This window comes from Triturus cristatus, chromosome 11 (genome assembly GCF_964204655.1).
Source record: "Triturus cristatus chromosome 11, aTriCri1.1, whole genome shotgun sequence".
In the NCBI taxonomy this organism is placed as follows: domain Eukaryota; kingdom Metazoa; phylum Chordata; class Amphibia; order Caudata; family Salamandridae; genus Triturus; species Triturus cristatus.
Genome location: NC_140594.1, coordinates 276,283,688 through 276,298,957, shown reverse-complemented (window position 1 = coordinate 276,298,957; position 15,270 = coordinate 276,283,688). Strand labels below are relative to the sequence as shown.

General features: G+C 41.8%; 1 protein-coding gene across 4 annotated transcripts in view; it reads right to left on the bottom strand.

Annotated features, from left to right (window-relative positions):
* Nucleotides 1-15,270, bottom strand: part of PXMP2 (peroxisomal membrane protein 2) — a 148,390-nt gene that overhangs the window by 96,000 nt on the left and 37,120 nt on the right. For all 4 annotated transcript variants that reach the window (XM_085633544.1, XM_085633545.1, XM_085633541.1 and 1 more), the window contains exon 3: nt 9,441-9,554. In XM_085633544.1, coding sequence (XP_085489670.1) covers nt 9,441-9,554 — 114 coding nt within the window. The remainder of the gene's footprint in view (nt 1-9,440; nt 9,555-15,270) is intronic.

The window sequence follows — 15,270 nt, the reverse complement described above, 5'->3', positions numbered from 1 at the left end:
TAAACAAGAATCCACAGCAGGTGGATACAGATTTAAAAGTCCTTGATAACTAGTAGCCCTATCCAGCTAATTTCCAATTAGTACCTGCAGATGGATAGAGCTGTAAGGGCTTTGCCAGTCTCCTACAAGGGGCGTTGCCATAGGTTCCGAAGGACAAAAATGTCTATAGTGCCAAATCCATTCACTCTAATCTGCTTCTCTTCATTTGCTTTCAAAACCACCTTGCATGGAAAGTGGCTAAGAAAATATATACACACACACACACACACACACACACACATATATATATATAAATAAATATATATCTACACACACACACATATATATATATACATACACACACATATACACACACACACACATATATATATATATACATACACACATATGTATACACACACACATATGTATACACACACACACACACACACACACACACACACACACACACACACACACACACACACACACACACACATATATATATATCTATATTCAAAAATAAGATTCTCCTTGCTCAGTAGGAAATAACCGTCCAGCACTCCAGAAGGGTTGAATCACTCGGATCTTTATTTAGATGACAAACATCTACGCGTTTCGGCAGTCTCAGCTGCCTTGTTCACGATGTTAGAATGCCATCACCTTTGCTTTAAAATACTCTATCAAAGAGTAACAACAATGAAGAAGGACTATTAAAGTTTCCACACATATGCCCACACACTCCTTTTGGTCAAGAGTGGCGGCCATCTTTAAATGAACATGGTGCATGTACCAGTAAATATATATATATATGTAGTGAACAAGGCGGCAAGACCGCCGAAACGCGTCTAGCCTGTACAACGGAATAAACATTTTTTCTTTGAATACATCACCCACGGAGTCAGCGCCTCTTTTTCTTACCTTCGAACCAGGACTGGTACGATATATATATATATATATATATATATATATTCAAAAGAAGCAAGGGATTTTCCGCACTTCCGCACAGCCATGTGGCGAACGGAGAAAACACGAACCACACGAAATTTGGCACTGTGGTTTTATTTGGTCCTCAAATCTGATGAGTTTCAGACAACATCTGTCCTCGATCACAGATCGCAGATCCTAGTTCGCCATCTTTTTAGGTCTCGCCTACGCAGCGCGCATGCGCTGCGTAGGAGCACCTTTAGCCGTCGTTCTGCTCTTTTTGGAACCACACACTTATGCTTGTGGCGGCATCCACCTTGCGGGAGCGAGCGCACCACAAGCACGAATGCAGTGCTTCCAAAAAGAGCAGACTGCGCGCGCACGCACACACCACTCCTGGGCTCACTTCTCCCTCCCATTGTCAATTGACTCTTCTTTTCTCTCCGCCCCTTTCCCTCCACCATCCCTTTCGTAATCCCACCCCAACTACTTAATTCCATTGACAAACAGCTCTCAAATTTCCCTGGCCCATGTGTGAGCAGCACAGCAAGGCCAGTTTTTGATTTGCATTATTTTTAAAATTTTTGTATATATAGCGCCGCGCGAGAATACGACCCGGAGGTATTGGAGCACTTTACACGAGCATCAGTTGCATGACACAAATTCAAATTTTTTTTTTATAGGCACGGGGAGATTAAATGATCTGCCCAGAATCCTCGAACATGGTTCCACAGATCAAAAGTAGTCAGCTCTGGTCCTAACGCCACATCCTCTACTGAGAGATCTGCATTTTGGGGCGGGTAGTCCTGTTATTCCATTGTAAAAGCAGGACAACTCCCAGAACACAAAGTAACACACTAGGCTTACATGGGGTACTCACGCATTGACATGGGAAACGTGACAGCCCAGAGAGTTCTCTTTAAACATGGCCATTAATTTTGCATTGTTCGCCACTTTGAAAAAAGTGTTTTTGATCAAATGCTCAGCTTTTTATTAAACACTCACACTCATCCTCATCTCGAACTCTAAGCATTTTAAATTTTAGAAAGACACGAGAAATGGAGAACGATCTTGAGAAATTTGCTCAGGATCAAACCACTTGACAGGATTCGGCAAATCCCCTTGCTACTTGTAATGCTAATCCTAAAGCCAGCATTTTCTTTAGGCAGCTCCCTTTTCTGAATATCTGGCTTGTTTTCTGCCTTGCTTCCTTCGGCACGCAGAGCTTTGTGCACGGATGAAAAATACTTCAAAGACCTAAACAAACACATCCTGCCCCAACTGCTGAACTAGAGGCCCGGTGGGGAAAAGACGCTTTGGGAACAGTCCGTAATACTCTGTAAATGGACTTCTGTTGAACTCATTTCCCTTTACCTTATAAGAGAAAGGAGAAGCCTGCCTTGGCAAACCGCCGATAAGTAGAAAATAGATCTCTGGAACAGACAAAGGTTATGCTTGACACCCTAACGGAGTCCAAGCTTCTTAACAAACTGTTGCATTCTGGTACTTGCAGTTTCAATTTTAACATGGGCTCAAAATTCTCACCTTGCAAAGTCGCCTAAAGAAGCCGTTGCCAGAGACAAGCCTGCACCGAAGCCTGTTGTGTGGCTTGAGTCTTGGCTTGTCCACTTTCTCTTTTTAGACTACAACTCCCAGAGTGCCTTTGCCCAGGACTGGAAATACTGTCCACCCAGGCTCTCATGTCGTGAGGTGGCCACGAAGGCTTAGGTAGACCTTCTCCGGACAGCTTTTCGTGCCAAGGAGAACAGCCAGGCAATTCTGGACAGCGTATCACCCCTGGCACCGGATTCTACACTAACTTGCTTTCAGCAAATTTAACTCCTGTGACTAAACGCAGAGGAAGGCAAGATTTAGCTGCCCCTTATCAGAAAGCCATTTAGTTCAAAGAGATTATGCTGGTTTAAAAAAATTAATTTAACTCCTCTTTGTGCTGCTGCCGTCAATGAAGTCCTTTTGTGTTCCTCGGTGGATGAAAACATTAGTCCTACTTCTATGTTTGTAGTAAATCCCTGTTTTTGTATTCAAGCTCTGGTCAGCTAGTTTTGTGTCTCCAGAGAATACAACTTCACATACAGTGTCATGGAGCTTCACCTGTGGCTGATCTCCTTCAGGTTCATGAGGAACAACCTTTGGTTCAACATCAGTTCAGGGAATAACCTTCTTACGGAGAGTCCGGGCATGTGGCTGTAATAAGAGCTACTTATGTTCAAATAAATAATCCCGAGCTACTAATATTATTAGAGTTATAGTAGTGACGACATTAGACAGGATTATGTTAGTGCCCCCCTATGCAAGAATACAAGCAGCAGACACCTCAGTGAATCAGGCAGCGTTGCCAGAAGAAATGTAAACAAGCATTGGCATAGCCAATAGGTCTTGCCTTTGGGACCTTATAAGTGTTTAGTTATCCAGCACAATATCCTTGGTGCAACAACATCAAGTGTTACATGGCTAAACACTTATAAGGTCCCAAAGGCAAAACCTATTGGCTATGCCAATGCTTGTTTAAATATGCAGTGAAACACCCCCACGTGGTAAGTAGACATAAAAGAAACACTAACTTTGTCGTTCTGCATACTGATAAGTCTGTTTTTCAACTTTTTGCTCATTACTTTCAAAGTTCTCTTATGGTCAATATGAACAGCATAACCTGAACAAATGTCGTAGTAAATGTTGTTTCAAATTGCATTGTAATGCCTCTTGGCAATATTAAGAGTTATTGTGCGTATTATTCTGCATAAACTCCAGTAGATGCTGCATATGCATAACATTCCTACTTAAGTGTTAAAAACATGTGATTTAAAAGCAGGGTAAATAGATAAAAACCACGCAGTACCACTTAATTGTATAGATGGTTAAAATCCCTCGATAACTTGCATATCCTAGTGTAGAAATATTTACATATTAACTAGGATGGCCACTGGGCATGCAATAATTTAATATTTAAATAAACACGTGTAAATATCGCAAATAACACTGTATAACTTCGACACTGTGCAAAAGACTGCCTCTTAGAAGAGTTATAGTTTATCTTACTGCTTGAATGCAGAGCCATAATTGTGCAAATGTCGCAAAAAATAATTAAAACAATGTAGACATCAATAAATATACAGATTACTATCGACATCAAAGAACATTAATCTTCCTGCATAAATGCATTAGCATACATATTGACCAATTTTTTGTAGATGTCAAGCATAAAAACAACTTTTATGAATAAAGTTGTATCATTCAAAGAAGTTTTGTGCAAAATTTTGCAGATTCAAGTAAAGTGCTATGTGTTAAAAGTGCTACCTTTTGGTCATTACGACCTATTAAAGTGCAAGTTCTAAAACCAATAATTAAATACCCTCGTGGAAATTCTTAACTGTAAAATTGAATGATAAAATCAGAGCCTGGATGGAAATTGGAGGCCCACTGTCACCAGAACTAGTCTGCATTTCTGTACCACTCTACTCTTCGTTTTGGGGGAATGAACATTAGGTTTTCATGTGGGTGTTTCTATGGTCTAAATATGCCTCTTCCAATCACGTCAGCTCTGTTGGGGACACTGGGAGCTTCAGAGATTTGAAACAACAACAGGGCAATTAGTCAGAGAAGGGTAGAATAGCAAGCAGTGTCCCCATAGTGATTTAATCTCATGCCACTGGTCTGTCACACCATGCTAGAGGGAAGGGCATCTGAACAGGGGTTTAAATCTTACACCTTTGTCATTCTTTCAAATGCACTCGGTGTGGTGGGAGTACACGGGAATCCATGTCCCCGGATAGGACAGTAAAGTTTTGAGGATTGGTTCCTACTACTGATAGAATCTTTGATGTGCAAACAGAATATCTTCTGCAGGTCACCACTCTTTCACTTGTCACTTTGAATTTATATCGCTTTGATTTAGTTTCATCGTGCTGAAGACCTTCCTCCTGCTCAAATCAATGTCGAGCTTTTCATAGAACATGCCACTCATTGAAGGTGTTGCACCTTACTTGGTCACTTCCATTCTCAGTTAATGCCCCACGTGCACTACAGTTTTAGCCTTGTGCGGTTGTTGCATCAGAGCTGTTCCAGACTTAAGTCTACTTCTGTTGACTGCTGTGTTAACCCCAGCTACAGATTTTTGATCCTGATTGGGGAGCCTCTGGTTCCAGTGTAGGCACTCGAATATCAATTTCTCTTTTGCGGCAGAGTCTAGGTCTGTAGTGAATAGCTTTTCACTGTGAAAATTAAGTTATTACTGGATGCCAGTAAGTGATCACTGTTCATCGATCCTGGGTCAATCCTGGTGATTAGTATACCGATGTATCACATGTTGATATATTCTGTGCTGTGACTAAAACGTCCGATCATATAAGCTGCTTAAATAATTCATTGTATATGTTCTGGTGCCTAACTGCAGCAGCAAATCCAATGCAAAATGTTTTTGAGCTTGTGTTTCTCCACCGGGGAGTCCAAATCAATTCTTCATACAAAACTTTGCTGCTACTAGTTATAGTTTAATCCAGCATGGTTGTTCATTCACTCACTCTTCCCCCTGCCCTTTATGTGACTGCCAGTTCTGTTGACCTCTGTGCCTGGTACTTCTGCTTCAAAGTCTAGTATTTGTCTCGCTCTCTTTCTTTCCTCTTGCTCTCCCTTCTATACCCGTTCATCCCTCTCTAGCATTTTACTCTAAGTTGTATTATGCCTGTGCAGAACTCTGCATAGCGATCATCGCCAAAAATTACCCAGAACTCATTCCTGGCAAGCGCTTGCATATATTTACATTTGAAAAGCGGAAAATTGTCAGCTTCGTTCCAAGGTCTACAGTTCCCAAAATTCAGTAGCAAGGAATCCTGAATCCTAGCAACCACTAAGTATTGTGTTCTATAGTAAAACACTGAACATTCTTGTGGCAGGCTCTTGGAGATGCAGCCATCCCCGATTGGCTTTCTACAGCACAATCATGCGATTGTGCTGTAGACATGGTTCTTTTTCAATCTGCTGCTAAGCCGTAACTAGCAAAAGTTATTCATTCACACATCAGCAAGACAGTGCACTGAAATATTGCTAACTTTTCACTGCTCTCATGCTGTGCCTTCTGGCTTAAGCTTTTCCAGTAAAATGCTTTTTTGCCTACATAGCGCATCCGCGGTGCTGGCAGATATATTGTTTATAATTCAATGGACTTACTCCTGCCCACAACATACCATTAGTGTTTGTTCGTTGTCACTCATTTGCAATCTTTCGATTGTTTAGTTCCCGTAGGCTTCTCTTTCTTTCTTGAATAGAACTGAATTTTATTGATGTTCAATTACTTACATTCCAGAACACATTCAGATTAAAAGTATTCTATCAAACAAATCGGAGCATGACAGTAGGTGCATTCATTTACCCAACTCACAATATGATAAAACTACATGATGATAAAAAAATGATTAGACCCAACATTTTCTATGCCCACAACAACGTCCACTGTCGGCTCTTCACCTATATCAATATCGCTCATGAGTCCACAAGGGCCAAAGTGCTCTACGAGTGCATCGTGCTCCATTGTCCCAACGAACCGGACCCGTATCTTTACCATTGACCCAGCTTAGGCAATTTTCATTTCGCCACCTGAATCCTCTTTGTCTTGACCAATAATCCATGTTGGTCTATCATACCTAACCCAACAGGGCCCAAAGAGAGCTCCGTACAAATAAAAAGTGCTTTGTGCTCCATTGTGTGTTTAAATTTCCTCTGGTTACCTTTAAAATCATTAATGTACATTTTGGATTGCAGTAGCTTTTTTCATAAACTTTGAATATCACCCTGTTAACTGTCTAGATTCACCTTTGAAGCAGTTTAATACAGCTGCCCTGCAAGTCCTCACATTTAGGGTCTGAAACATTGGACAGAGCCACAGGCACCTCAGAGTTATTAAACCTTCACATGTACATCTTTCGATTGCTTTGTTCCCGTAGGCTTCCCTTCCTTTCTTGTGTTAGTTTCTCCCTAGAGCATGGGCCAAGTACATGTGTTCTTACTCATCTTTTTGCAACACACTATTCCTGGATGTGCAATGTACTTCACTGCTTTTAAAGCAGGCATACAGCTTCTTATTAATGTTCCTTTCACACTATCTGCTGTCTCTACCGATGCTTTAGTTACTTACACCCACAACTGCATTACTCTGCTCCACTCTACACCACGCCACTCTATACCACTCCTATCTATGCCACTCCACTCTATAGAACTCTACGCCACTCTAAGCTACTCCATTTCACATACTACTCTGCTCTACGCCACTCCGCTCTACGCCATGTCACTCACAACCACTCCACTATAGGCCCATAGGCTTCCCTTCCTTCTGGGCGTTAGCTTGGGGTATGGACCAAGTACATGCTTTCTTCCTCATCTTTTTGCAGCACACTTCTCTACACCACTCCACTCTACTCTATGCCACTCCACGCCACTTTATGCTACTCCACTCTATGTCACCCCAATCTATGCCACCCAGTTCCACACACTGCCACTCTACGCTGCTCTACTCCACTCCACATAATGCCACTCTAAACCACTCCGCTCTACGCCATTCTGCTCCACGCCATTCTGCTCCATACAATGCTACTCAACTTCACTCTACTCAATGCCACTCCATTCCACTCAATGAGACTCCATTCAACTACAAACCACTCCACTCTATGCCACTCTACTCTAACCCAAGCCACTCGACTCTGCTTCACATCATTCTCCTCTACCTCACTAACTTTCAGGCATGCTGAACAGCAGCCACGCTACTGTATAACATGGCTCAAAGATATTGCAAAACCAATAACTGACACGGGCTTTGCCAATGCTTGTTGTAGTTTTGCTTCAGCCTTTTCCAGCCTTGCCATTTGTAGTTTCCAGCTGCTTCTTTCCTCACTGCTTCCAACAAGTGCCTCGGTGTCTGCTCCTTGTGCGCTCTCTCTGTCTTTCTCTTTGCAGTCCCCACCCCTGTGCTTTTGTTACTTTTCTCTTTTCTAAGGCCTCTGTAGTCTTTAGGTTTATAGAGAGATCCTGGCATTTGGTTAACTTTTTTCTTCTTGTTCATTCTGCTTTGTTTACTTTTATACTTTGCTGTAGTCCCTCTGCAGGCAGATTGTTTGTTTTCTTCTTAGGAGTCAACTACAGCTGTTTACCTTGCTTTAACTCTTTACCTTAGCCTTGCCTCGGAGTCTCTAGTTCCCTTTTTCTGTTTGCACATTTTGTCCTTTGTCTACTTAGGTCCTCTGCAGTAGTTTGTTCCTTGTGTAGCTGCAGATTATTTCCGAACCTAACGCATGTTGCCACGTGGCTTGTCCCATACACCAGCTTGGCCTGTCTCCAGCACCTCCCTATTGATGTTCCAGAGCACTTGTTCTCTGCTCTGTAGGCTTGTTTACTTTGTCCTTTATTTTTTATTTTTTCCCTGTCTTTGTGTTCCTCTTGGGTTATTAGTATTTGGTAAGTGTTTCATTGTTTACTCACATAGGTTTGTATTTATTTCTCAAGAGTCTGAAGCCTGGGTTATTAGCCAATCTATGCCCCTTTCGCTGCCTTGCCACTCATGCGGTTCAGTGTATGCAATAGTGTTCTCACTGCTGTTTTCACAGATAATACCCATTGTTAACTTCCTGTTGAAACCCAATAGGGTGGTCTCATAGATATATTCCTGTGCCCAAAGCAGTGTGCAAATGCCCCTTTACAGGACTTTCAGTAGGAGTATCTACTGCAAAGCCCGGCACAGAGACATTGCGCTTTCTTGGTTTCACAGGTCTGCTTGGCCCGCTGTACAACCATTCTGGGAAACTAGAGGGACCCACTGCCAAAGATATACGCTTGTGTCAGTTTAGCTTAAAAGTGCAAAAGCCTTTTTTACGTGTGTTAAACCAGTTTGGGAATTCTCAAACACTGGTTTACATTCGTAAAATGATTTGGATACAGAAAGATTTTTACTTCACTCCTACAGTGTGCCTTTCGGGCGGTTAGTACTCAGAATCTCTTCTCCATCACCATCTCACCCTGGAAAAGATCAGAAATGTAATTCTGACAAGGACAAGTGTAAAACCCTGTCCAAGGTGTGAAGGGGATTTAAACACTTCAAACACTGGGGGGAGGGGGGCAATGAAGGGTCTTATCAACAGTGATTTTTCCCGAAGAGAAAATGCCGCTGCACTTGGCCTTACCAACTCCTCAGTTTAATTTCAGCCTATTTTGGTAATTGCATGGAGTAATAGAACACCACGGGCACAGACTGGTTTAACACATACTAGTAGTCAGGTGTCATATTGAGGAGTGTTTATACATTACGCAATCTGAGTCAGATCTGAGTGTTGTCTGCCTATTTGTCGCTCAGGAAGATACATGAACGAAACAGTTAAATCAGACTCCAGAAATGGAAACAAAAACACAGAGTTATGGGTCTATACCATTAATGAGGTCTATTGTAGTCAAAAGCCATTGAAAGGTGTAAGTGTATCAGTTTACTGATGAGGCTGGGAATAATCATGAAAGGGATGGTCACAGGGACCACTCACCCGTAAGCAGCAAATCGAAGAGGTCCACTCAACTCAAAGCTCCGGGAAGAGGAGTATTTTCGTCTTTTTTCAATAACCTGGGATAAAAGATTTCCGAGAGCAGAGAGGATACCACTGCAATGGGGAAAAAGAAGGGGTGAAACATATGTCATGTACAGTTCTCAATTTATACTAAACCATCATTCTAAATTCAGAACTCCATATCCTAAAAGTATCTGGCGTTCTTAAATGACACTGATGTTATCTGTATTGAACAGAAAAGCATGGACTTTGCACCGGTGTCTGGTGTGAAGGAGCGAGCACTTTGATGTATCTGCAAGTCCACATTTGGACCCATAGAACACTGCCAACTAAATCAATAAGTAAAATGTTTACCCAACATCTTGCACTTTTCTAAATACTGCTGAGTCCAGCTCTACTCTCGAAACTCAGCTGCTGTCCGAATCACTTGTTGGATGTTTGCTTTACCTTTGGCTCAGCACCTCTTTCTGTTATACATTCATTATTGTTTATTTCGGATTACAAATCCATAAAACATAGCAGAATAACACTGTTAAAAAGAAAATATATAATATAAAAAATGTACGTTCTGTCCACTAGAGAAGAATCAAGTGTTGCAATTTGCTCATATTAGCAGTACAAATGTAATAGATTTTAAAGCATTCTATCTGTTCAAACAGGACAATAGCATTTACTGCTACAAACTATTCTAAAAGGGGCATCTGCTCCAAAGGGGAAGTCACAGTAATTTTCAACTCATTAACTTATTAATATCTTGATTAGAACATAGAGGGGGCTATTCCATAAAATGATGGCACAACCCGCCATCTCATTGACCTATATCCTAGACCTCAGGCAGTCGTACAATTGTTTATTCTGATCGTTTGCATATTATCCAAGATGCCTGTAAAAATTTAGCAATACTAACCACAATCACTTCACTTGTATCAGACTTAAGAATCCTCAGAGCTTTATCAGAGATGTCACAATGGAATGATCTATTTCTTGCGTTGTCCTCGACAGGCAGCACAAAAGAATAAAACATTAGAAATAGACTCAGAGGGATAGTTGCAGACAGGACACGCTTTTGGATGTACTGTTAGACTTCTCCCATTTAGTGGTGAATTGTGCAAATGGGAGAGTCCAATACCTGAACTTCAGGTACAATTGTCCAGACAAGGAGCCTTGTAAGGTAACAATCGCTGCTTCATATGAGGGCATAATCTTAAAATCAAGCAATAGGTCTGTTAGACTATATGTCTTGCAAGTTTTAAACTTATCACTTTAAAGGTAATCTCTACACTGATCTTTAATCAATTGTCGTGGGTAGCAGGAGCCTCTTCTGGATTGTCCCAAAACTTTTCAAGAGCTAGAACGTAGAGCATTTTCTTTGCCTAAGACATTCAGGAAATTCTTAAATGGGCTGCTGTTTTAAAGAGTTCCCTCACTGACTCCCTATAAGGGCCTAGTTCAGGGGTAGACAGAGCCTATGCCAAATGACTAAAGGTCTCGACTTTATAATAGAGGAAACCGGGTACAACCCCATGTCCTGCAGCAAGGGGAGTGTGGGCATGCTCTGTGGGAGATTAGAAGGTGTCTAAGAAATCTGTTCTCTATCACACACAGCTAGCAAATTCTGCAAGTCCCCAAAGCTCTGCACCATAGAGAGCAGCACATTTGCCTTTACTTTATATATTTCTAGTGCTGGCATTAGATGCTTAGATTTTAATTTCTTTGCCATTTTCAGTATCACTCCAATCTCCTGCAGCAGCTTGAGAGCACTTTTATTAATCTCGTCCTTCCAACTAAAATTATGAGTAAGCCTCAATCCAAGATATACAAAATCCTTGACCAATTCAAGTGCTGTGTTATAAACCTGCAGCCTAGCATCAGGGACCTGTAAGGATTAAACACCATACACTTGGTTTTGCAGACATTCAGTTCCAACCCACGATCTGCAAAGAACAATAAAAAGCGATCTAAAATAGATTGTAATACTCCGGGTGTTTTCAAATTAAGGAGGGTATCATCTGCAAAGAGTAACATGGGTATTTATCTGGGGCCAACTTTGGGAGCATCATTGTTATCAAAGTTCTGGATAGATTCCCATTTGACAGTTTCTGGTTAGGTTACATGTAGTATAGTTCACTCTTGTTAGGCAGTGTGCAGAATTCTGTCCACTTTATGAGCTTTCTCATAGAATCTATGCTTTAACCATAGCAATGCTTTCTCCAGTCCCTCGGTCAGTAACAGGTCCAGCTGCCTGCAAATTTGTCATTTCCCTCATAGGTGAAAGAGACTTTTTCTCTTTATATTGCACCTCCTTCTCCCTCAAGTCAGCCTCTAGTTTCTCTTTTGTGAGAGACCATGTGAGTTTTAGTGGGTCCTGATGGGGACTGCTTTGACCCCAACTATTGCCTTAAAAGCGTCCAGAGGACAGTTGGTGAAATATCACCAGTTTGAGTGATCTCAAAGCACTCTTCTGTCTGGCCCTTCAACTCACACCACAGCAGCTTGACCAGAAATAAAAAAATTAAAACCAGCCCTTTGTCTATTTTAAGTGTTTGGATGTACATCATGTGAGTTCCCCAAATGAGGTCAAAGCTTGCAAATGTCTTTTCATTATGAGAAAATAAAGTATATTTATTGTCTGTCTCTAGGATGGTGTTTCCATCACATAGCCAGAAGTCTCAGGTCCTTCCCCCAGTGTACGTATCCTGTGGTTGTTATGTTCACCGGGTAGGGAACTATATTAAATTCTCCTGTCCATAGGATCACCGCTCTCATTTTGGCCTGAAGGATATCTAATATCTGTTCTATAAGACCCTCCTAGCCCGTGCTGAGTGCATAAGAGGCCACCAAGGTGACATCTCAAGCAAAGAGGGTGCCCATCACAAATGATATATCTACCTTCCATCTTGTCCAATATGGATTTACTCACTCCTAGAGATAGGAACCTAATCGCTGCCAGGATTACTCCTCTTGTTTTCTTGTCCTTTGAGGTGTCAAAGTACTGTGAGGGATAATGCTTGTGGGTCAATTATCTTGTGTCCCTGGCTAGTAGTGTGCGTATTGTAAATTACACTGGGGTGTCACTGCGTATCGCCCTCCAAATTTTGTGGTGTTTCACAGGGGCATTTAGGCCTCTAATGTTGCACAACATTAATCTTATGATTGCTACCTCATCTGCTCAGTGATCTATACTGCTATGTCTCTGTTTTGTGCATCCTTAACTCTGCCCCTACCATCTTGAATCTGTAATACAGTTTTCCTGGACGTATATGTGTGAACACCCACCCTCCCCTTCCCCAACACCAACAAATCAATATATACCAAGTAAACTGAGCAGACATTGTCAACGTCAACTCAGTGTGAAAAAACGTTATGGCTTCGGCTCACACCACAATTTACCTATGTGAAGTTTAACCCTCTCAAATGTTCAAGCAGTCAGTCACTTCTTGTTGGTGAGACGTGTGTAAAATCTTATCCTTTACTTCTTAGAGCCAATTGTACAGCAGTGTCCTTACGACAAAGGCCCACTTCAAGCTTTGGTGGGCCTACCCTGTGGGCTCTCAAAATATCAATCATTCGAGGGTCTTCTTCACCCAATAAGTACATGGACATAGTAGAGCAAAAAGTGGTCCTGCATGGGCCCTCAATATTTTCTCTGGCGTTAGGGATTAGGGTATTATCCCTCTAGGACCTATCCACAAGGTCCTCAAACTTCTGTCTTAGGTCCTCCACCTCATCTGCTGTTGCCCATGATAGCATGTAAGCCTCTAGTACCTCAGTTCGGAGTTGCAATATGGCATCCTCATTGGTATGAACTGTGTCCCCCAGCGTACAAATCATTTCTGTTATATCTGATATCCCTTTGTGGATCTTGGTCTTCAGAGATTGAATTTGTTCTGCCAGCGTTTTCAAGATTTGTTTACCGCATTTCTGTCAAGCTTGTAATTAAGTTTTAGTCTATAAGTGATTGGTGGTCTACTCCCCTCATTGTGGACATTTTGTCATAACCATCTCGGGAAGGTTTTGTATCTTGTCACTATCTTTGGCTATCCAGCAGAACGTAGGTCACGCTGCTGCTGATCTCTTTCCAGGCGTTTCATGGGGCTCCTCAGTAGCTTTTAAAGAATGGACCCGTCCCTCTTGGGCTATCACGGGTCAACAGCACTTCTGCCTCGATGTTCAAATAGTATTGGGCATTCCTTCTAAGTCTTTCTCAGATGGCATAAACTTGAGGCTGTCTATTTCAGGCTTGGAATAGCTTTTAGGAATGGGCTGAGTAGGGTGCAAGCAAGGCATAAGCATTCCGATCCCCTTTACAACATTGGCGTAACTGCATGTTAGCAATTCATAAACCTCATTTGTGGGTATGAGGTAAATGCATTCTCGAGCTGGTGTAGTTGTAAATTCCGCCAGCCCATCGCTCACTTTCCTACATAGACAAAAGCACACCGGCACTCACTCAACATCAATTACCAGTGTGTGGGCTTCCTGAACAGTTCCCAGCGGAAGCTCACTACATGAGTGCTCAGTGTCTCTGGAAGCAAATCCGGGACATCGTTATAAGTGAGGCCGCACCCTTATGTTTCCAAGCTCCCAAGATGGTCGTCTTGTCTCGTACTTTGTGCGGTGCCTCATCTCGGAGTCCATTCTTCCACCTACTGGGGCCTCAAATTGTACATGGTGCTCTAGGAGGTGTGTGGAGTTGACCCGTATTGTTGAAAGCAGGGAATGTATTTTTCATTTCTGCCATTTCTTGCAGTTGTGTCTACATCGTGCTGATTTGGTCACACACCCCCAGACATTTTTATCTAGGTTCAAGCAAATGGTCACAGCCTGCATCACTGTTCTCCCTTTAATCACTGTTCCAAAAAAAGATGTGTGGACTACTGAAAAACATTAAGCGCCTACTGCCATCAGTTTATAGTTTGGAAAGACCTCAATGTGATATTGTTTCAACTTCTCTCACTTATTTTTAGTGGCCTTTTAATTCAATGTGGACTTAATATTCAGATCACTTACAGTTAATTAGATTTTTTCTTCTTCTTCCTAGGCCAGAAGTGTGGGGAGGGCTCCCTGCAGCCACCCTTAAAGTCATACGATTATGGGTAATTAGTTGCAATGTATGTGGTCCTTTACAAGTATTAAATCCACAAGTAATAAAATCAACAACTTTTTGATAACTGGGAAGCTTGCACCCTGTTGTAGCACTTGACTCTCACGGTAGTGAGGAAGAGCAATCCAAGGCTTACTCAAGGGAGGTGGTGTAGACTGTTACCCCAGTTCGCAGGCATGCAGAAAAGGCCCTATAAATCATTGTCCAATCTGTGTTTTTACTTATAAAATGAAAAAGTAGTTTATTACGCATACACAACTCCATACTACGGAGTAATTTACAAGTATGCACACAATGATAGGTGGAAATTCTTTGGGTGACACCCTCTTAACTGTTCACAACACTGGTGAATCTTGAACCCTCAAACCACAGTATCCCCTCAACATATACGAGACACAATATAAGGAGGAGTAGTTCTGAAATGGCAGGCCTATTGGCTTTATTAGGGTATCACCAAATTAGGAAGAGCACAAATAGGCCATATATACTCAATGCATCACCATTAACCTTACTAAGGATGGTACCATCTTACAATGACATTCGTTAGGGATTGTAATGACTCACTGTTAGCCTTGTGATTATTAAAAAGCATTCCAAGTATCTTCATGAAGAAAAAAGTATTCACTGTCAATTTTGTCAATGTCTATATAGCACTTCAGTTTCAACAATATATGTTCGAGCCGTTGTTCATTTTCAACATGCAGC